Consider the following 22,193-nt stretch of genomic DNA (forward strand, 5'->3'; position numbering starts at 1 on the left):
GTGTGAAAATCTTTCAGGGAGACAAGAGTTCTCTGTGCACATTATTATGACAGACATACAGGATTGTCTGGTAATATGGGAATCTAGGCAAATCTAAAATGGTACAACCCACCTAAAGGACATAATTCTATCAGTGGACAGTTTCTGATTGGCTTTGAACTTTGATCTTTAGTCATACCATTGAGTTATCACTTAATTTCCATCTTTTTAGTAAATGGGTTGGCATGGTGGGAAAAGCTTAATCCCTCAGAGAAAATTAAGACCCTAACTCTGAACCATTTGTCCATTTCACAGTCTCAGAGGCAGCCTCAGGCATTGGAATGGCAGTGTTGGGAAGCAGACTGGCTTTAGCTGAAGTTGAACTTGAGCTCTCTCACTCTCCGACTTTGTGTGACCTTGCACAACTGAACCCCTCTGACCTTCCATTTCTTATCTGCGAAGTGACGATACTCAATCTCCCTCACATTAAGCTTGCGAACCTTAATGACACCAGGAAACATTATATATGCATTGTTGGAAAAATTTAGTCAAATGGGAAAGACAGTCCAGGTGTGGTGGCTCATGCCTGTAATTCTAACAGTATGGGAGGCCGAGGTGGGTAGATTATCTGAACTCAGGAGTTTGAGACCAGCCTGAGCAAGAGTGAGACCCATCTCTACTAAAAATAGAAAAACTAGCCAGGTGTTGTGACTGGGCACCTGTAGTCTCAGCTACTGGTGAGGCTAAGGCAAGGAGATTACTTGAGCCCAAAAGTTTGAGGTTGCTGTGAGCTATGACACCTTGACACTCTACCCAGGGGCTACAGAGTGATACTGTCACAAAACAAAACAAAAATCAACAACAAAAAAACGAAAGAGACAGAGCGTATACAGATATGATGCAAGTGAGGTTAATATTAACTGAGGACTGGGGAGCGCTCTGCTGTGTGATGGGACAGAGAGCCAGGCAGGAGAGACATTTCTGTGGAGAACAGTGAAGATGACTGCAGTTCACTGGTGTCTGGAAAGGGTGAAGGCGTGAGGGTAGAGGATTCAGCTGGGCAGAGGTCTAGCTGGGTGGGGCAGCGTGGCGTGTGTAGGGGACATGGCCGGATCCCTGGCTGGTGGAAGTCACTGCGACCTGGAAGCAGTGCAGATCCTGGGGTTATTAGAGCCACTTCTCCCGGCCTGCACCCCTCCCCTGCACCAGGCCTCTGCTTAGAGCGTCTTTATCCTTTTGCTTTCCAGGCTAAATCACACTGGTCTTTTAGGCCTCAGCTAAAGTGTCACTTTCTCAGTAAAGCCCCCTCCTCTCTTTAGTCCCTCCATTCTTTTAAACATTTTAAAAAATACTGGAGTACAATACACATAACCTAAAGTTACCTTCTCAACCTTTCTCAGCGTGCCATGTCAGTAGTGTTCAGTATGTTCACATTGGCCAGGTGCATTCTCTCACGCCTATAATCCCAGCAGTCTGGAGGATGAAGGATCTTGAGCTCAGGAGTTCCAGACCAGCCTGAGCAAGATTGAGACCCTGTCTCTACAAAAAATAGAAAAACTGGCCTGGCATTGTGACAGGCACCAATAGTCCCAGCTACTTGAGAGGGTGAGGCAGGAGGATCTCTTGAGCTTAAGAGTTTGAAGTTTCTTTGAGCTACAATGACACCAGGACACTCAGGGAAACAGAGTGAAATTCTGTCTCAAAAAAAACAAAAAAAAAGCTCCCATTGCTGTGGGACCAATCTTGAGAATGCTTTTCATCATGTACTGTTGAAACTCTGACCCATTAAACAGCTCCCCATCCCTCTCTCCCCCCAGCCCTTGGCAATCACCATTCTTGCTGTCTCTGAATTTGACTTCCCCAGGTACTTCGTGTCAGTGGAATCACACAGTATTCACCTTCTTCTGCCTGGTTTATTTCATTTAGCATGATGTCCTCTGTTGCATCTGTATTGGATGTTCTTGTAATAGGCTTCTCTGTCGTTTCCTTTCAACTTTATAGTTATGAAGTCACCTTGTCAGTGACTCCAGATGGGCCTGGAGGCTGGAGCTTGTATTCTGGCTTCTTGCGTTCCCTACATTGCCAAGAACATTGGAAGAAACTCTGGAAATATTTATGAGTGATAATATGTATTTAGAAATTGGGTCTGGACTGAACCTGTAGTTATAGTCACCCTTCAGTTGTAAGAATAAATATGTGTGGATGTAAGCAGGGAATTTAAAATTTCTTTTTTGTCAGGGAGCAGGTGTTAACTCCAGTGAGCTTATGTAATAAATGGGTTTAAAGAACAATAGACAACCCCAGGGACATCTATGACCTGGAATCAAGAGACAGCCTTGCTGCACTGACTGCAGGGTGGGAAGCAAGGTTGTGACCATGACCCCCCTTGACCATGGGCCACATCATTTCTCGTCTGACCTTTGAAGTAGTTTCAATGTCACAGGGATGACCTGGTCCTTGAAGAGCTGAGTTTCTGGGCTGCTCCTAGTGGTGGATCTCTGTGGGTGGCATTTCTATTCCTCCCCTTCTCTTGCCCCCCCCCCCCCCCCCGCCAATCCCCTACCCTCAGGGCTGCTCTGATTCTCTAAGCCTTGTAGTTTTAAGGTCTATAGTCATCCAACTGCCTCAGACTTGCCATGGTCCAGGCATCCCATCCCCAGTGTGGATGGTGTTCCCCTCAGCCCCACTAGCAGTGCCTGGGAGTGAGGGAGGGACGGAGGTTTGCCTGTCAAGGACTGGGAGGCGAGTGTCTCAGGGCTGTGAGGGGCGTAGCTGCTTCATTTGGAGCTTCCAAATCCCAAATCACCTACTGTGGTTATCTTATTTTTCAGATTGATCGTGTCCTGTGCTGAAGATGTTTCCAGAACAACAAAAGGAGGTATGTCATCACAAATCCAAACATAAATGATACACGTGTTTTGGCTCACACAGGTTAGCTCTTCATTCATTCACTGTAGGTCTGTGGCATCCTGGAGGAGGCTCATCAAAGAGCAGCGCTCCTGTCTCCCGCAGCCGCTCCCGCCACTGTGGCCCATGCTGTGCCTTCATTTCCTGGTTCCCATGACTGCTCACCTGGCTCCCATGACTGCTCACCCATCCACTGCTCATAAAACATATCTTTCCCGTGACTCAGAATTCCTCCAGGCTCTGTCTCCTACCTTTGCTTTGAATAGTTTCCCTCTGGTCTTTCTTGGTTTTTTTTTCTTTTTATTTTAGACAGAGTCTCATTATGTCCCCTTGGTTGAGTGCCGTGGTGTCACAGCTCAGCAACCTCAAGCTCTTGGGCTTAAGCAATTCTCTTGCCTCAGCTTCCCAAGTAACTGGGGCCACAGTTGCCTGCCACAATGCCCGATTATTTTTTGTTGCAGTGTAACCACTGTGCTACAGGCACCGAGCCCTTGGTTTTCTTTTAATTTTTTTTTTTTTTTGGAGGCAGAGTCTCCCTCTGTCATCCAGGCTAAAGTGCTGTGGTGCCGGCTTAGCTCATGACAACCTCCATCACGTGGGCTCAAGCAATCCTCCTGCCTCTGCCTCTGCCTTCTGAGTTGTGGGACTACAGGCCCCCTCTACAATGCCCACCTAAATTTTCTATTTTTGGTAGAGATGGGGTCTTGTGTTTGTTTAGGCTGCTCTTACCTCCCAGAGTGCTCGAGTTATAGGCATAAGCTACTATGCTCCGCCTGGCTGTTTTTTTGTCTCTACCCTGCCTGGGGGTCACACTAATACCTTTAGTATCATTTGCTTTGGAGGTCAGACCTGTTGCAGTGTGGCCCAAAGACTCCATCCATCATAATCACATCTCTAGACTATCCGTGGCCAAAGCCCAAGACAGAGAAGTTCCCAACAGTTGGCTCATTCTTGGGTCCTAGAGATCACGTTCTGGTAGCTGAGGGCAAAGGCTAGACTTCTTCGGGTAAGGAGGATTCTTCACCACGCCTCTGCACAGGTCTGATGCCACTGGGTGAGCAGGGTCGTGCCCACCACCAGCACTATTTCAAAGGCACATTTTTTTTTTTTGAGACGGAATCTCACTATGTCGCCCTCAGTAGAGAGCTGCGGCATCGCAGCTCACAGCAACCTCAAACTCTTGGGTTTAAGCAATTCTCTTGTCTCATCCTCCCAAGTGGCTAGGACTATAGTTGCCTATTTTGTTTTGTTTGTTGCAGTTGTTTAGCTGGCCTGGGCCAGGTTTGAACCCATCACCCTCAGTGTATGTGGCTGGCACCATAACCCCCATGCTACAGGTGCCGAGCCTCAAAGGCACAGTTTAAAAGTTTTTCTTCTGGTGGTATGGGGAATGCCCATCAATGATGCCAATAAAAAGCTTTTTTCTAATTATAAGAAACATTTTTTTTTTTTTGGTTGGTTGGCTTAATCAGTTGGTTTTTATTACATACTCCGTTCCGCAAATAAAAACTAGACACAGATTTTAGACAACTACTTAAAGGAAGATGCCATAAACCTTGAAAAGATCCTTTCTTAGAACTAGCTACATACTGATATTATAACATTAAGGAATTTTAAACTGCAAAATCTCTCAATGAAAAAGGAAAAAATAGTGTGAGAGAAAGAGATAAAGTGTTTAGAAATTTACTTTAGTCTTAGTAAGAAATAAACATAGCACAGCTATATTCCAGATGTACTACGATATATTACTGTTCATCACACATTAATCCATTTTCTACATGTAGCCAGAATGATCTCCTGGCTTCTAATCTATTGCTCCTAAAACAAAGTCAAAGTACCTGCAAGTGGTTTCTAGGCCCTACACGTAGGCGTCCTCAAACTACGGCCCGCGGGCCACATGCGGCCTGCCTACGACATTTATCCGACTTGCCTGGTGTTTTTGCTGCCGCTGCCTATCCTGCTTAGCAGCCGACTCATCCCAAGGCCCACAGTCCAGCCCTCCAGCGGTCTGAGGGACAGTGAACTGATCCCCTGTTTAAAAAGTTTGAGGACTCCTTTATCCAAACCTGCTTCTTTCCCCAGATTTATCTCCTGCCCACATGCCCTGCCCTGTGCACGTCTCCATCCTTACTTCAGAGCCTTGATTGCTCTACATACTCTTATCCCCTGGACTTTCACACGAGTCTTCGCACTGCCTAGAGTAGTCTGTTCCCCTAGCCTTCACACTGTGTTGACTGGCTAACTTCTCACCTTATCCTTCAGTCCTCAGCTTGGAAGGTAAGAAGAGGTTTCAGAAAGCCTCAATTATAAAAGGTATTTTTATCACATTGTCTATCCCAACAGCACACTGTAGTTAATGCCAGTTAGAAGCACAGCAGGTATTGGTTGAGCCTTTCAGTGCCCTCGTGGCTGATTGTTGTTTAGTGGAAAATAATTTGGGTCCCACCTACTCAAATTAGTGAGGGCCAAATGCAATATCATGGGCCAGGCGCAGTGGTTCACGCCTATAATCCCAGCACTCAGGAGGCTGAGGTAGTTGCTTGAGCGTAGGAGTTGAAGACCAGCTTGAGCAAGAGTTTTCTAAAGAGAGAAAAAAACTAACCGGGTATTGTGACAGGTGCATATAGTTCCAGCTATTTGGAAGGATGAGGCAGGAGGATCACTTGAGCCCAAGAGTTTGAGGTTGCTGTGAGCTCTCATGATGCTACGGCATTCTACCTAAGGTGACAGAGTGAGACCCTGTCTCCAAAAAAACCAAAAGAACAAAAAAAATCAGTATCACGGATTGTTCTATAATCTAGACCAAGGGTGCAGTGCTCATACCGTAGTATTAATTATTCATGAGATTGGCGTGTGATTTGAGACCCATTTGCCATCTTTGTTCAAGATTCATACAACCCAGGGGTGACATTTGGGTTCTACCTCAGTGGTGGTACCACCCTTGAGTTTGGTAATTATTTTTTTTTAATATTTTTTTTGGGGGGTGTTAATATTCTGAAATTTTGAAAAAGATGGGGGAGTGAGGAATCAAATGCAGTCTCTCTTGTTAAAACAGCTTTATTACCACAATAAATCTAGAGAGAGAAGAAAAGGGAGTGAGAGTCTCCCTTGTTAGTTAAACATGTTCCATTTGCACATTGGTTTGAATTCCCAGGAGAGCAGTATTCAAGCTGATGGATCTTCCCCATAAAAAGGCCTTGGCACTGGGCCATTGTAAAATTGAAATGAATTCGGATTCATTCGTGCATGCAACTTTAATTTACAATTAAAATATTATGGTTACATATTTTAATAAGAATAATTAGATGGACCCAACTGAATCAACTCTTCTGTTTAATGAGACAGAACCTCGAATCCAAATGGAAAGGCAGGTGGCTGTGACAGGGAGCACGTTTCAGATGGAGTCTTTGTGGAGCAAGGCCGTTGTGTTCTTTTTATTTTCTACCGTCCAGAGTGAGCAGTTTGAATCTTCTGCACTGCTGAGGACCCTCCCTCGGTCTTGTCCAACTCACCCTCTGTGGAGTGTAAATCTGCAGTTTCTCCTGCCGGGCGCGGTCTGTTTCATGGAGTCTGTCTGACCTCGCCCAGGAGCCTTTTATGCTGCTGCTTTCTCCCTAAAGGCTGGGTGGGCTTGTTCCTCTGCCCAGGGCTCACTCGGTGTAACTGGAACAAAATTCTTACCTATGTGACATGACTCGAAGGGTGGGCAAAGCCTCTCTTGAGTGTGTGTGTGTGTGTGTTGGGAGGTGCATATCTATCCTGCTCTCCTGGGTCATGATAGCTGCCTCCTCCCATTGGAGATTTATACCTTGAGGATACGGGTCTTTCCCCCTTCTAAGGGTACGTACTTCATACTGGGTATAGCAGCAACTCCTGGGCAGCTGCCAGTTATTGACACCTTACTGACAGTACATCCATCAGTTCCTTGGCGAGGAACACCCTGAGTGGAGCAGGCCCCAGTGGGGCTGGGAGAGGCCCACAGCAACACAAGGAGCCCAGACCTGAGGGAGGACACAGGGGGCTACAGGGAGAGGGGAGGGATGTGGTGCCGTTTGGATGAATGGCTTCTAGGAGTAATGTTAGTATGTTCAAGAGGTGGTAATATTTTGGACTTGCTCTAGGAAAGCGTGCTTTTGGTATTGGGAGGCACATTAGAAAGTGACTGGGCTGGAACCAGTGAATATCAGTAATGAATAAAGGATATCACCTGGTATCTCGTGGCACTGGGTACTTTGAAGGGAAGCAATAAAGCAGGACAAAACATTCTCCCTCTCCCCGCGACCTGCATTTGCTGTTCCCTTTCTCCCCTTCCCTCCCTCTCTTCCTTTCTTTCTTTTCTCAATCTCTATTTCACCCCGTTACTAAGTTTTCCTATGTGAAGAATAGTTTGGTTTCCCTATTCTTTAAGGAAAGAAAATCAGCTGACGATATTATCCTCCCAACAAACACCAGGTTTCTGAGCAGGCTGCTGCCATTCTGAGCACTGCATTTGTGTTACAGTTACTTTCAGGACTCTGATATATATGTATGTATTTTTGGACTCGGATATTTTTTCCTGAGCCTGTCCCAAACAAAGAGCTTCTTCCCTTTCTCTTTTTTTTCTTCCTCCTTCTATATTTTAGAAGAATTGATCACTGCAGAACTTGTTTGGAAAGTATAAAGGAGAAAATACAAATTGGGGCTATTTCTTCCAGTCTTTTTTCTATACATATTCATATATCATTTTTAGAACAGTGAGATCATGTAGAATTTGTAGCTTAATATCTCACTGTTCCAGTTTAGCATTCTAACACATTTCAAGAAAATCTTCATCAGCTATGATTAAACTAGAAGTGACTTAGAAAAAGAGAGATGAATTTGTAAACATAAATTCATCTTCATATTCGTTAAGAAATGAAAAAAGAATAACTTTACAATGGAGAAAGCTGACAGACACTACCCCAGCCAGATGATCAGGGTTACTGTCAGCAGTGGTAAGTCATGTTGACAGTACGTGTTTTGTTTTTGATATGATGTTATTAAAATTTCTCTTTACCTCTATGGTCTTCTTCTCCAAAACCTAAAACACGGTCTAATCATGAGACAAACATCAGACTAATCTCAACTGAGGAACATTCTGCAAAGTACCTGTCAGTGCCCTTCAAAATTGTCAAGGTCATCAAAAACAAGGAAAGTCTGAGAAAATGCCACAGCCACGAGGTGCCTAAGGAAACATGATGACTAAATGTAACGTGGTGTCCTGGGTGGGATCCAGGAACAGATAAATGACATTAGGTTAAAACTAAAGGAATCTGAATAAAGTGTGGATTTCAGTTAATAACTACGTATCAATAATGGTTCATTAATTATAACAAATGCACCATATTAATGTAAAATATTAATAGAAGAAACTGGGAGAGGGCTGTATAGGAACTCTCTGTACGTTTTTGTAATTTTTCTCTATAGCTAAAACTGCTGTAAAATAAAGTTTATTTTAAAACAAATAATACTGACAAGCACATGCTCACCTATAAAGATTTCTGAAAGATTACATAGTGTATAAAGCAAAACACAAAACAGTATTTATAGTATACTTTCGTTTATGTTTAAAAGTTGGCATAAGCTGGGTGTGTGACATGTGCCTGTAGGCCCAGCTTATCGGACAGCTGAGGCAGGAGGATTGCTTGAGCCTAGGAATTTGACAGCTCAGGCAACTTAACAAGATCCCATCTACCCCCCAAAAGAGAAAAATAACATTTATAAAATATTTAATGTATATATATTTTATAGGTGGGCCAAAAAGAAAAAAAAAATCAGTAGGAGGGGGGACTTCATTTCCACAGTGTACCCATGTGTATTAATTGAAATTTTGTCCATTTTTTGCCCTCATACATTTTGTTTTTCTATAGTAATGAACAGTCTTACTTTTTAGTGGCAGATGAGAATGAAGATATCATTATGTAACCATATTCATAAATGTTAAACAAACGTTTAAGACTTTCAGATCCATGTATCTGACTGACTTATACTTCATAGCACCACATTTGTTCTTTTTCATAAAACAATTTGCTAAGGATCATCTCCCACCATGTTTTTTACCTTTTATGGTTTTAAAACTGTTTATTATGGTATTTTAAACATAGACAAAGTAAATGCAGGCATGGCGGTATGTACCTACAGTCCCAGGCGCTCAGAAGGCTGAGGAGGGAGGATGTCTTAAGGCCAGGAGTTCAAGGCTGTGGTGCTCCATGATCACAGTTGTGAATAGCCAGTGCACTCCAGCCTGGGCAATATGGCAGGAGACAAACAAAAACCAAAAAATATATACAAAGTAGAGAGAATAATATAAGGAAGCCATGTGTACCTTAAGGTCACCCAGGTTTAACAATTTATTAACTTATTAATTTATGGCCAAGGCCTCCCCCCACACACCTATTGCCTCCTGCTACCACACAGTCAATGAATTGGAAACAAATTCTAGACTTTGCTTAATTGCATCTGTAAATATTTCAGTATGCATTTCTAAAAAATAATCTTTTTTAAAAAAGGAATCACATTATCACACTTTAAATAATTAAACAGTCCTTCACATCATCAAATATTCAGGCAGTGTTCAGATTTCCCTGATTATTTTGGAAAAAAAATTATATAGTTAGTTGTTCTAATTATGAGTCAAATAAGGGCCACACGTAGTCTTTGCTTGATGTTTTGCTTCAAGTCTTTATTTCTCTCTTTTCTCCTTTGCAGTTTATTGGTGGAAGAAACTATGTTGTTTATCCTACAGAGGTTTTCATGCTCTGGATTTTTCCTATTACATCTTCATGGTGTAGTTCAGTGCAGGATGCCAATTATATCTTGTTGCTACAGATGAGGTTTTTTTTAAAGCTATACTTTCCCAGCTTAGTGCCTGTAGCTCAGTGGTTAGGGTGCTGGCCACATACACCGGAACTGGCGGGTTTGAATCCGGCCTGGGACTGTCAAACAACAATGGCAACTGCAACCCCAAAATAGCTGGGTGTTGTAGCAGGTGCCTATAGTCCCAGCTACTTGGGAGGCTGAGGCAAGAGAATCGCTTAAGCCCAAGAGTTTGAGGTTGCTGTGAGCTGTGATGGCATGTCACTTTACTGAGGGCAACATAGTAAGACTCTGTCTCAAAAACAAAACAAACAAAAAAACTATACTTTCCCTAATATAGTGTGAGATACGAAAAGGTAACTTCCTGATTTGAGACACTACATATGTGAAGAAACTTGAAACATCATAAACTATTATAAGTCACGTAAAAGGACGTCTAGCTAACTCTCATCCATAGTCATTTATCCTGAAATAATAAAAGCTTTTAAAGAAATTATTATTCAAAACCATCAGAGGATGACATTTATTTATTTATTTATTTATTTATTTATTTTTGAGGCAGAATCTTCCTTTGTCACCCTTGGTAGAGTGCTGTGGCGTCATAGCTCACAGCAACCTCAGACTCTTGGGTTCAAATAATCCTCTTGTCTCAGCCTCCCAAGTAGGTGGGACCCACCACAACATCTGGCTAATTTTAGAGATGGGGTCTGGCTCTGGCTCAGGCTGCTGATCTCCAACTCCTGAGTTCAGGCAATCCACCTGCCTTGGCCTCCCAGAGTGCTAGGATTATAGGTGTGAGCCACCACCCCTGGCCCCAAAGGATGACATTTAAATACTTGAAGCTGTAAAGAGGCACCATTATTGGGAAATATAGCGTAAAGGAAGGTTATCTGATACATTCTGTCTGCCTTTCAAGTGTGTTACTTATAAAGAATGTAGTGTGTGAAATGGGCTGGATTTCAGTTGTGAGGTTGTTACATGGGGATCTTGAATAGAATTCTGGTGATTAAGTCATTGGTAAATTCTGTAATCATTAGTTGTGTAGGAAAGTACCTAGCACATAGTTGGTGGGTAATGTATTTTATCATAATTGAATGAATGAGTCCCAAGTTTAAATACATGAACATGTAAAAAGCACTACTTTTGACCAGGGGAAAAGATGTCCCAAGACATAAGAACAAATTGAAACAAGTTTTCCTTTTTTGTGATAGAAAATTCTCATCAAAGCTATGAAAAATTAATATTCACCTAACATCTAGAGATTCTGCTAAATTACTTTTGTCCCTGCCCCTTTTATTGTTTTCTTTTCTTTTTTTTTTTTTTTTTTTGAGACAGAGCCTCAAGCTGTCACCCTGGGTAGAGTGCTGTGGCATCACTGCTCATAGCAAGCTCCAACTCCTGGGCTCAAGCGATTTTCTTGCCTCATCCTCCCAAGTAGCTGGGACTACAGGCATCTGCCACAATGCCTGGCTATTTTTTGGTTGTAGTTGTCATTGTTGTTTAGCAGGCCTGAGCTAGATTTGAACCCGCCAGCTCTGGTGTATGTGGCTGGCGCTTTAGCTGCTTGAGCTACAGGCATTGAGCCTGCCCCTTTTATTGTAATCTAAATAAATATTTTTACAGTTGGCACCTGCTTATCTTAGGTTATGAAACTAAAAATTCTCATAATGGCTAAAATAAAAAAATAGTGGTAATTTTTTAGAAACTAGAAACTATAATAGGTGTGTATGATATAACATTGTGGTATTAATTTTTATTATAATTTTATCATAATAGGCATGTATAATATAACATTGTGGTATTAATTTTTATTTCCTTCATGGCAGATGATGTGGCAGTTCTTTCTATGGGCTTGTTTGCCATCTGTACGTCCTCCCTGGTGAAATGTCTCTTCATATCTTTTACCTATTTTCTAATTGAATTCTTTTTTTTTTTTTAAATGTTGAGTTTCAGGAGTTTTTTTTTTTTTTTTTGAGACAGAGCCTCAAGCTGTCCCCCTGGGTAGAGTGCTCTGGCATCACAGCTCATAGCAACCTCCAGCTCCTGGGCTCAAGCGAGTCTCCTGCCTCCACCTCCCAAGTAACTGGGACCACAGGCGCCCACCACAACGCCCGGCTAATTTTTGGTTGCAGCCATCATTGTTGTTTGGCGGGCCCGGGCTGGATTCGAACCCGCCACCTTAGGTGTATGTGGCTGGCACCTTAGCCGCTTGAGCCATAGGCGCCGAGCCAGAGTTTCAGAAGTTTTTAAAAAAGAGCCATTCTAGATCCAATTCCTTGTGAGATGTATGATTTGCGAATATTTTATTATTCCAGTCTGTAATTTGTCTTTTCCACTTGTTGACAGGGCCTTTGCAGAGCAAAGGTTTTTAATTTTGGTGAAGTCCAGTTTATTGCTTTTTTCCTATATGGATTGCTTTTTTGGGATCAAGTCTGAGAACTATTCACCCAGTGCTGGGCCTTACACATATTCTCCTATGGATTTTTTTAAGGTTTTATAGTTTTATGATTTACATTTCAATCTGTGATTTATTTTGAGTTAATTTTTGCATAAGGTGCAAGATTTAGGTCAAGGTTGGTCTTTTGGCCTATGGCTGTCCCCTTGTTCTAGAATTATTTTTTGAAAAGGCTTTCCCTCTTTCATTGAATTGTTCTGTACCTTTATAAAAAAATCACTTGGGTGTGTGTGGAGGTCTTTGTTGATCTCCATGTCTGTCCCTCTGCCAGTAGCCCCAGTGTGTTGACATCTGTAGCCTCAACATCAAGAAGATGGATTCCTCCCACTTTATTCTTTTTCAAAATTATTTTAGCGATTCTAGGGTCTTTTTCCATATACATTTTAGACTAAGCCTATCTGTGTCTTCAAAAAATATTGCTAGTATTTTTATAGAAATTGTGTTAAACCTGTTGATCAATTTGGGGAGAATTTATCACTTTCCTATGGTGAATTCTCCAAGTTATGAACATTCTATATCTCTTCCTTGATTTCAACAGTGTGCTAGTACTGTAATTGGCGCTAGTAATACAAACATGAAATACAATGCTTTGAGAGGCTGGAGGAATGGTTTAGAAGAGTATGTTGGCTCAGCACCCGTAGCTCAGTGGTAAGGGTGCCGGCCACATATACCAGGGCTGGCGGGTTTGAACCCAGCCCCGGCCTGCTAAACAGCAATGGCAACTACAACAAAAAAATAGCCAGGCGTTGTGGCGGGCACCTGTAGTCCCAGCAACTTGGGAAGCTGAGGAAGATTGCTGAGAGCTGTGATGCCATGGCACTCTGCTGAGGGTGACAAAGTGAGACTCTGTCTCAAAAAAAGAAGAAGAGTTTGTTGTTTGAACTGATATTTTAGCTAATAGGAAATCAGATAGTTTTCTGCTTTTCAAAGCCATATAATTAGAGTGAAATTGGAAATTGCCTAAAATTTATTATTGCTAAAAGAACCACTAGATAGAACATGTTTTAAAGCATGGGTTTCAGAACAAAGCAGACCTGAGTTTGAAATCCAGCTCAGTCTTTCTGGTCATTTGACTTTGGGTCAGTTGCTTAAGCCTTACAAAGCAGACCTGAGTTTGAAATCCAGCTCAGTCTTTCTGGTCATTTGACTTTGGGTCAGTTTCTTATCTGTAAAATGGGATGGATAATATTACTGAGCTCTCAGGCTTTTTGTAAAGAATGATGGAAAACATGTCAAACAGTGCCATGCCTGGAACTCATCAAGTGCTGTATATAGCTATGTTTATTATTAATTTCATCTGATATCAGTCCTCAAGAAAAAAGAAAAAGACAAGGTAGAAATAGACAATGGTTGAACTTGGGGCCGGAGAGAAACAGGGTACATTGAAATCAGAGCATGACTATCAGAAGAGAACACAGGAATTAGATTTTCAGAATCTAGCCATCTGTCTGACTTCAGAAATCTGTTTTCACACAGAGAACATCGAGGATCAGTTAGTTTAAATTTTTAATTCTACTCTGCCTGGCTTTTTGTTTTATACTAGATATAGTCATTAGGCCCAAGAAGTCATTAAAGTGTTTAATAAGGTTATTAAATTGACTAACTGCTGCTGCTAAAGCAATTTTCATAGGAAATCCATATGATTCTAGGTATGGGGCTCTGGAGCTGTCCTCTGTGGCTGACAGGCTGTCAACATTCCCTTGAAGGATGGTGGGCAGTGTCATGAGGGATACATCTAATTAAGAGATTATAGGTGAACCTTGGCTTCTTGGGTGTGCTGTTCGTGGCTGGGAGTATGGTGAAACTTCACTAATTCCTACTAATTGCAGGGCTAGGGAGGGAGACCCATCTGAATTATAGAATATTTTAAAATAAATGTACTTTTATTACTTTCAAGTACATATTTTAACTCCAACTAGGCTAACAAATTGTTGCCTGGTCCAAGTCTTAGGGGACTAAGTTATTGAAGCTATCCGAATGATTTTCAATTATTTCTATGTAAATAGGTGCTTCTGGAGTTCTTTAGCGTGCTGGAAAACAGTTTGTTCCCATAGATCTTAAACATTGCCCTTGTATCCTTATGCTGTTAATTGGCACACCGTTACAGGAGTTTGTTAAATGAAGATGAACTTTAGACCAGCTGCTAAATAACTTATCATTAATTCATGGAGCCCAAGAATCCAAGTGGATGAGGTTTTTATTTATTTCATCTGAAGTTTGATCTCGTTTTTTTTTTTTCCTGAAGGTTATTTGTTTATTTCTATAGGCATTCATTTATTCACTAAATGATATTAATGGAATGTATTGAGTGTGTGAAGAGCTCAAGTCTTACAAGACAGCCTAAGCTGCCCTTAGTGTCTGGTGCAGGAGGCCTGCAGGTAATTATAGTATTGTAAGCTTAAGGGTGGTGTGTAGGGACTATGCCACAGATGTGCACAGAGGTGTTAGGGACTTAGGAGAGACAAAGAACTCAGACTAGCTGAATCTGAGAAGGGTTTCCAGGAGTGGTGATTGAGTTGCATTTGAAAAATAAATTGGAATGAGGAAATAATTGTAAAAGGAAAGAGAAAACAAAACCAAAAAAAGGAAATAGGGTGGAAACAGCGATCCAGGCTGAGAGAAAAGTGTGTCCAAAGGCACAGAATTGCGAAATGGCATGTTGTATATGGGGACCTAAGCTTAGACTCCAGAGATAAGTAGAGTGAAAATCATGAAAGGCTGTCTTGTGTTACCTAAGGATTTTGGAGTCTTCATCTTGAAAGTTATGGGGCAGCCTTTGAAGGATTTTTAGCAGGGAAGCAATATTGCCAGTTGTATAAGTTTTGGAACCATTTTTGTCTTGGTGTGGGGAATGCATTGGATATGGACACAGAGATACATTAGTTGCTCTTGCATTAATGCTGGGCAATAGGCCCTTAAACCAAGGCAGTAGCAGAGGAAATAGAGCTGTGGGTGGCTCCTAGGAGAGTGAATCTGAAGGACTTGGTCAGTATGGATTTTAGGGGGGAGTGAAACAGAAGTATGGGGGACTTGCATTTCTGGCTAAGGTCAATGGGCGATGCTTTAGGGAGAAGGGAGCTAGGTGGTACAGGAAGGCTGTGCATGCTGAGTGCTCATGGGACTTCTCTGTGGATCAGGCCAGAGGCTAGATACATGGGAATGATGCTAGGACTGGGATGGGGCTGTGGGGTCATCAGCTCAAGTCAGTTGATTGAATGCATTTGGATGAGGTCACCCTAGAATTGCAACAGGATGTGAAGAATGGCAGTATAGGATGACCCTTGGGCACAGAGTCAACATTTCAGGGACCAGAGAAGTAAGAAAACTTACCATCCACAAAAATATAGTGGTATTTAGCACTCCAACCAAATTAAAGATTTTCAGGATTGAAACAAAATATGTTTGGACTACTGCAGTGAACTTTGAGTATGCATTTAAAATGCATCGCTGTATTCTTAGAAGACTTTTTTTGCCCCCATCATGGTTCCAGAATTTATACTCCATATATATAGCCTTTGCTATATAAAAATTAGACTTAAGGAGCTATAATGGTAGAGTCTAAGAATTCCAACCCAATGAGATGAGGAAAACAGATTCTTTACCACAATTTGTCAGTACGCTATTCATTCCTTTTACACATATTACGAGGTACCTATTCTGAGCAAGTACTGTGAAATCATTAGGTCACTTTGCCTTTTACTGAAAAATTATGTTAGAGTGTTCGCTGCTGGGTTTTGAAATTAATATATATATTTAATATTTCTTAATTGCTTAATGCCAATTGATGTGCCAGGTACAAGTCTTCTAAGAGAGCCTAAGCTGCACTATAGGAGCATAGCCTCTGTGGGAAGACCTCAATGCTTTGGTTGGCAAGCATTTTCTTTCTTTCTTTCTTCTTCTTCTTCTTTTTTTTTTTTTGTTGAGACAGAGTCTCATTATGTCACCCTTGGTAGAGTGCTGGGGAGTCACAGCTCATAGCAACCTCAAACTCATGGGCTTAAGTGCTTCTCTTGCCTCAGCCTCCCAAGTAGCTGGGACCTCAGGCGCTCACCACAATGCCTGCCTATTTTTTGGTTGCAGTTGTCATTGTTGTTTGGTGGGCCCAAGCTGGGTTCGAACCCACCAGTTCCGGTCTATGTGTCTGGTGCCCTGGTCGCTGAGCTACAGGTGCCAACCCCAAGCATTTTCTTTCTATGTAATGATACCGCATCTTCATGTAGCACTTAACGAAAACTTTCCCATTGCTTTCACTAGTATTTTATAATTTGGCCCACCCAACAAACAGCTAGATAGGTTGGATAATAATTATTCCCATTTTCCAGATGTTAAAATTGAGGCTCAGCAAATAACTCCATAGTTTAGGAAGTGGATGAGCCAGGATTTACCCCTACTCTTTTTTTTTTTTTTTTGAGACTGAGTCTCACTATGTTGCCCTCAGTAAAGTGCTATGACATCACAGCTCACAGCAACCTCAAACTCTTGGTCTTAAGTGATTCTCTTGCTTTACCTTCCCGAGTGTAGCTGGAACTACAGGTGCTTGCCACAATGCCTGGCTATTTTTTGGGGGGGTTGCAGTCGTCATTTTTGTTTAGCAGGCCCGGGCTAGGCTGGAACCTGCCAGCTTCAGTGTATGTGACCGGCACCCTACTCACTGGGCTATGGGCACTGTGCCTACGCCTAGTCTTATGACTATAGATTCACTTTTCTTTCCATGAAAAGGGACATGCTGCCCCAAATTTTCTATGTTAATAACTAGACAATAGCCAAAAAATGGGACGAGGAGGAAGCTCTGATTTTTTCCTTTGGGTTATTTGTGATTACTACTATCATTGATTAATAATATGGTGAGTGGTCAGGGTATGTGGTACCCACAGATTTTACAGTTTTAGTTCAGAAACCTTTTTATTTAAATCACATATTTGTAGCAAATTGAGAAACGTGCTTCCTTGTCTTTTCATTTTTGTTTACTGTCTTTGAAGGCCCACAGGCTCACAGGTACATGTCTTCTATAGTTAATGTGGAACATAGAACTGTTGGAAATAGTTAATTTTCCTTTTTGGTGTAGCCAAGAACTTCTGCTTCTTCAGTGGAAAAATGGAACTGCCAACACCCTCTGAGGGAACGTGGCTTACATGTGATCTGGTGATGGGGACCCATCACCATAGCCTGGCTGAAAAGGGCCAGGATGACCTTGACTGATGTTGTCAGCATCCTGTTGGCTCAGAATGAAAGCAGGGCCATTGTCTTCATTAGGCACAGTGCTCAGGGCCCACACTCCTTTTGGGGCCCCATGAAAATGTTTTAATTTCTTTTAAAGTCAGAAGAATAAAATGAGTTTTGGGTCAAAAGGTTTTAGCATGTACTATTAATATATTCATCTTTATATCAGTGTAGTTCTGAACTATGAACTCTACTTTTTTTCTTATTTATTTATTTATTCTTTGGGGAACTATTTTCTTATACTAATATTTAATTTATTTGATTTTTTTTAATTGTTGGGGATTCATTGAATGTACAAGGAACCAGGTTACACTGGTTGCATTTGTTAGGTAAAGTCCCTCTTACAATCGTGTCTTGTCCCCAAAAGGTGAGGCACACACCAAGACTCCACCCCTCTCCCTCCTTCCCTCTCTCTGCTCTTCCTTTCCCCCACCCTTCCTTCCTTCTTTTTCTCTCTGCTCTCCCTTTCCTCCACCCCCAAGGTGTCATTAATTGTCATTAATTGTCCTCATATCAAAATTGAGTACATAGGATTCATACTTCTCCATTCTTGTGATGCTTTACTAAGAATAATGTGTTCTATTTCCATCCAGGTTAATACAAAGGATGTAAAGTCTCCATTTTTTTTTAAATGGCTGAATGGTATTCCATGGCATACATATACCACAGCTTGTTAATCCATTCCTGGGTTGGTGGGCATTTAGGCTATTTCTACATTTTGGCGATTGTAAATTGAGCTGCAGTAAACAGTCTAGTGCAAGTGTCCTTATGATAAAAGGATTTTTTTCCTTCTGGGTAGATGCCCAGTAATGGGATCGCAGGATCAAACGGGAGGTCTAGCTTGGGTTCTTTGAGAGTTCTCCATACTTCCTTCCAAAAAAGTTGTATTCGTTTGCAGTCCCACCAGCAGTGTAAAAGTGTTCTCTTCTCTCCACATCCACGCCAACATCTGCAGTTTTGAGATTTTGTGATGTGGGCCATTCTCACTGGGGTTAGATAGTATCTCAGGGTGGTTTTGATTTGCATTTCTCTAGTAATTAGAGATGATGAGCATTTTTTCATGTTTCTTAGCCATTTGTCTATCTTCTTTAGAGAAAGTTCTGTTCATGTCTCTTGCCTGTTGATATATGGGATTGTTGATTTTATTCATGTGGATTAATTTGAATTCTCTGTAGATCCTAGTTATCAAGCTTTTGTCTGATTCAAAATATGCAAATATCCTTTCCCATTGTGTAGGTTGTCTATTTGCTTTGGTTGTTGTTTCCTTAGCTGTACAGAAGCTTTTCAGTTTAATTAAGTCCCTTAATTCTGTCAGTGAATGTTCTGCTTTCTCTCTCTTCTTTTCTGCCTCTTTAACTATCTGGGTTATCTCAAGAGCTTTGTCCTCTACCTCTGAGATTCTTTCTTCTACATGGTCTAATCTGTTGTTGATACTTTCTATTGCATCTTTAAGTTCCCTAACTGACTGTTTCAGTTCCTTTAGCTCTGCTATATCCTTTCTATATTCTTCATATTATTCATCTCTTATTTGATTCTGTTTTTGGATTTCCTTTTGGTTATTTTCCATTTTATCAGCAGTTTCCTTCATTGTATCTATCATTTCCTTCATAGTTTTCATCATCTGTATTCTAAATTCTCTTTCTGTCATTTCTAACATTTCTTTATAGGTGGAATTCTCTGCAGTAGCTACCTCACAGTCCCTTGAGGGGTTTGCTCTGGACTGGTTTTTCATATTGCCAGGATTTTTCTGCTGGTTCTTCCTCATGAGTCCCTTTCTTTTGTTTGTTTCCTTGCCCTAATTTTCCTTTCACTTCCTCTTGCTCTTTAAGTTACTGTGCCTCTGGAGTAGGGTTTCTATGAGTCTTGTTCTCCACTGCTTTTGTCCTTCTCATGGGGTCCAGAAGTCTCTCGCTAACTCCTTGTGTCCCCAAAGGGATGTTTCTGGGCAGATCCCACCAGCCAGTCTCACTGTGCCCAGTTGCAAGGAAGCTGTTACTCGGTCGCCATCTTGCTTCTCCCTATAGTTTATTTGATTTTTATTTGGGTGGCACAGTGTGGAGAAAATTCCTCAATTCCAGCAGCCACCTAAGTATCTGTCATCTCTAAACTGAGTATGGTCCAATCATTTGGCTGCAGAGTTATTCTTATGATGCAGATCACAGCAAAACGCTGTCCTCGAGATCATGATGACACTGCACTCGGGGCAGTGGTTGCTGAGGAGGATGCAGCATATGGTAGTGCTCATGGTCACTGAACCTGTCTCCTCCGGAACTATACTTTTTTTGTGGAGGGAAGGACCCAGAGAGGGAGAAGTGCCAAGAGCCCATGCAAGTCAGGATGCAGCTCTGAGTGTGTGTGTTTAGGGTTGGGGGTGAGGATGAGCAGCATGGTCCACTCTAAACCTGTGGTCTTCTTTCCTATTCCAAACCTATTTGTTTTTCTCTATATTGATTCACTGATGATTGATTCATTCATTCTAAGAACTGTAAGTATGTGAAAAGCACTATAAGTGAATGAGTTAAACATACACACATGCACACACATACACGTTGACAGAAACAGATGAAAAACATAGACTAAGAGCACAGTGCCTGGATTTTGCTTCTTTCTTTCTTTTTTTTTTTTTTGAGACAGAGCCTCAAGCTATTCCCCTGGGTAGAGTGCTGTGGCATCGCAGCTCATAGCAACCTCCAACTCCTGGGCTTAAGTGAGTCTCCTGCCTCTGCCTCCCAAGTAGCTGGGACCACAGGCACCCACCACAACGCCTGGCTATGTTTTTTTTTGGTTGCAGCCATCATTGTTTGGCGGGCCTGGGTGGATTCAAACCTGCCACCTTAGGTGTATGTGGCTGGCGCCTTAGCCACTTGAGCCACAGGTTCCGAGCCTGGATTTTGCTTCTATTTTGGTCTCTGGGCAGGATCTACTTTATCTCTTACCCAATCACACTATATGTAATTAGGGCATATTATGGATACTTTACTTTAAAAATCATTTTTATAGGCTGGGTGCAGTGGCTCAGGCCTGTAATCTTAGCACTCTGGGAGGCCCAGGGAGGTGGATTGCTTGAGCTCAGGAGTTGGAGACCAACCTGAGCAAGAACGAGACCCCATCTCTACTAAAAATAGAAAAAAAGTAGGTAGACATGGTGGTGCATCCCTTTAGTCCCAGGGGGGACTTGGGAGTCTTGAGGTGAAAGAATCACTTGAGCCCATGAGTTTGAGGTTGCTGTGAGCTATGATGCCATAGCACTCTACTCAGTGAAACTGTCTCAAGAAAAAAATTGTTTTTATAGTCCTTATAATTTAGAATGTGCTTTTAAGAAGTAATGTCCAACCCCCCCCCAATAAATAATGGCCTAAATGATTAGAGCATCAGTATATTATTGTCTTGTTTTTATTCTGTTTCTCTGTCTCCTACATTATTTTTTAAGATACATAATGAAGGGATTTTGATTGCAGTTTTTGGCCAGGGCCAGGTTTGGACCTGCCACCTCTGGTATATGGGGTCAGTGTCCTACTCCTTGAGCCACAGGTGCTGCCCCATGAAGGGGTTTTGAAATAAGTCTTTGAAACTTTAAGTCATAATGCCTTATATACTGAAAACAAGCAAGGATGCAGAGGTCTTAAATGCAAGGATATGCGAGCATATGTTGTCCTAGAAGATGAAACTTGATAGGTGGTCAAAGTTCCTTTCAGGGAATATAGACTGTTTTTCTTATTTTTTAAAAGTCCTCTTGGTGGTGCCCGTGGCTCAGTGGGCAGGGCGCCAGCCACATACACCAAGGCTGGCAGATTCAAACCCAGCCTGGGCCAGCTAAAACAACATCAACTGCAACAACAAAAAAAATAGCCAGGTGTTATGGTGGGTGCCTGTAGTTCCAGCTACTTGGGATGCTGAGGCAAGAGGATCGCTTAAGCCCAAGAGTTTGAGGTTGCTGTGAGCTGTGATGCTACAGCACTCTACTGAGGCTGACAGCTTGAGACACTGTCTCAAAAAAATAAAATAAAATAAAAGTCCTGTGAAAACTCTCATTTCATTATTTGCATAGCAAATGGAGATGCTTTTGCATCCCCATAATCTTTCTTACTCTTCTGCTCACAGATGTTCCCAAACAAAGCAGCAAGAGAGGCCTAAATTTCAGGCTGGAGGCCCCAGTCTTAACAAAAAGTTAAAATATTTAAAATGAAATTCAGTTAGCAAATTTATGATCACTAAGTTATACTCTAAAATTTATCATGTCAGACCTCATACATTTTTTTGTACATGTTTGCATTTTGAACTGAACCTGTTTAGTCACAAGCACTTTTTGAAAAGTATTATTTTAAATGTTATTCCATATTTCGCATTTTTACATTTGTTCATTTACAAAGGAACAAAATTATCCTCTGTATATAATTTTTTTTTTACATTTCTAACTCTTACCTGTAACACAGAAATACTACAAAGATGAAGTGGTTTAATGTATGGGAAATATATTTTAAAAATAGAGAAGTAGTGTGTAAAGAATAGCCAAGACATTACTCAGGAATAAAAACAAAGCAGGAGGAATCACACTACCAGACCTCAGACTATACTACAAATCCATCCATAGTGATCAAAACAGCATGGTACTGGCACAAAAATAGAGAGGTAGATGTATGGAACAGAATAGAGAGCCAACAGGTGAATCAAACTACTTACCGGTACCTGATCTTTGACAAGCCGATTAAAAACATTGAGTGGGGAAAAGATTCCCTATTTAACAAATGGTGCTGGATGAACTGGCTGGCAACCTGTAGAAGACTGAAACTGGACCCAC

The 22,193-nt window shown here is 41.6% G+C and overlaps 1 protein-coding gene across 3 annotated transcripts in view; it reads left to right on the forward strand.

The window, feature by feature from the left end:
* Nucleotides 1-22,193, forward strand: part of SNX10 (sorting nexin 10) — an 89,359-nt gene that overhangs the window by 48,313 nt on the left and 18,853 nt on the right. For all 3 annotated transcript variants that reach the window (XM_023512435.1, XM_023512434.1, XM_012804397.2), the window contains exon 2: nucleotides 2,811-2,857. In XM_023512435.1, the coding sequence (XP_023368203.1) occupies nucleotides 2,834-2,857 (24 nt within the window). In that variant the 5' untranslated portion in view covers nucleotides 2,811-2,833. The remainder of the gene's footprint in view (nucleotides 1-2,810; nucleotides 2,858-22,193) is intronic.

This window comes from Otolemur garnettii, unplaced genomic scaffold (genome assembly GCF_000181295.1).
Source record: "Otolemur garnettii isolate 467f Iridium unplaced genomic scaffold, OtoGar3 scaffold00028, whole genome shotgun sequence".
Classification (NCBI taxonomy): domain Eukaryota; kingdom Metazoa; phylum Chordata; class Mammalia; order Primates; family Galagidae; genus Otolemur; species Otolemur garnettii.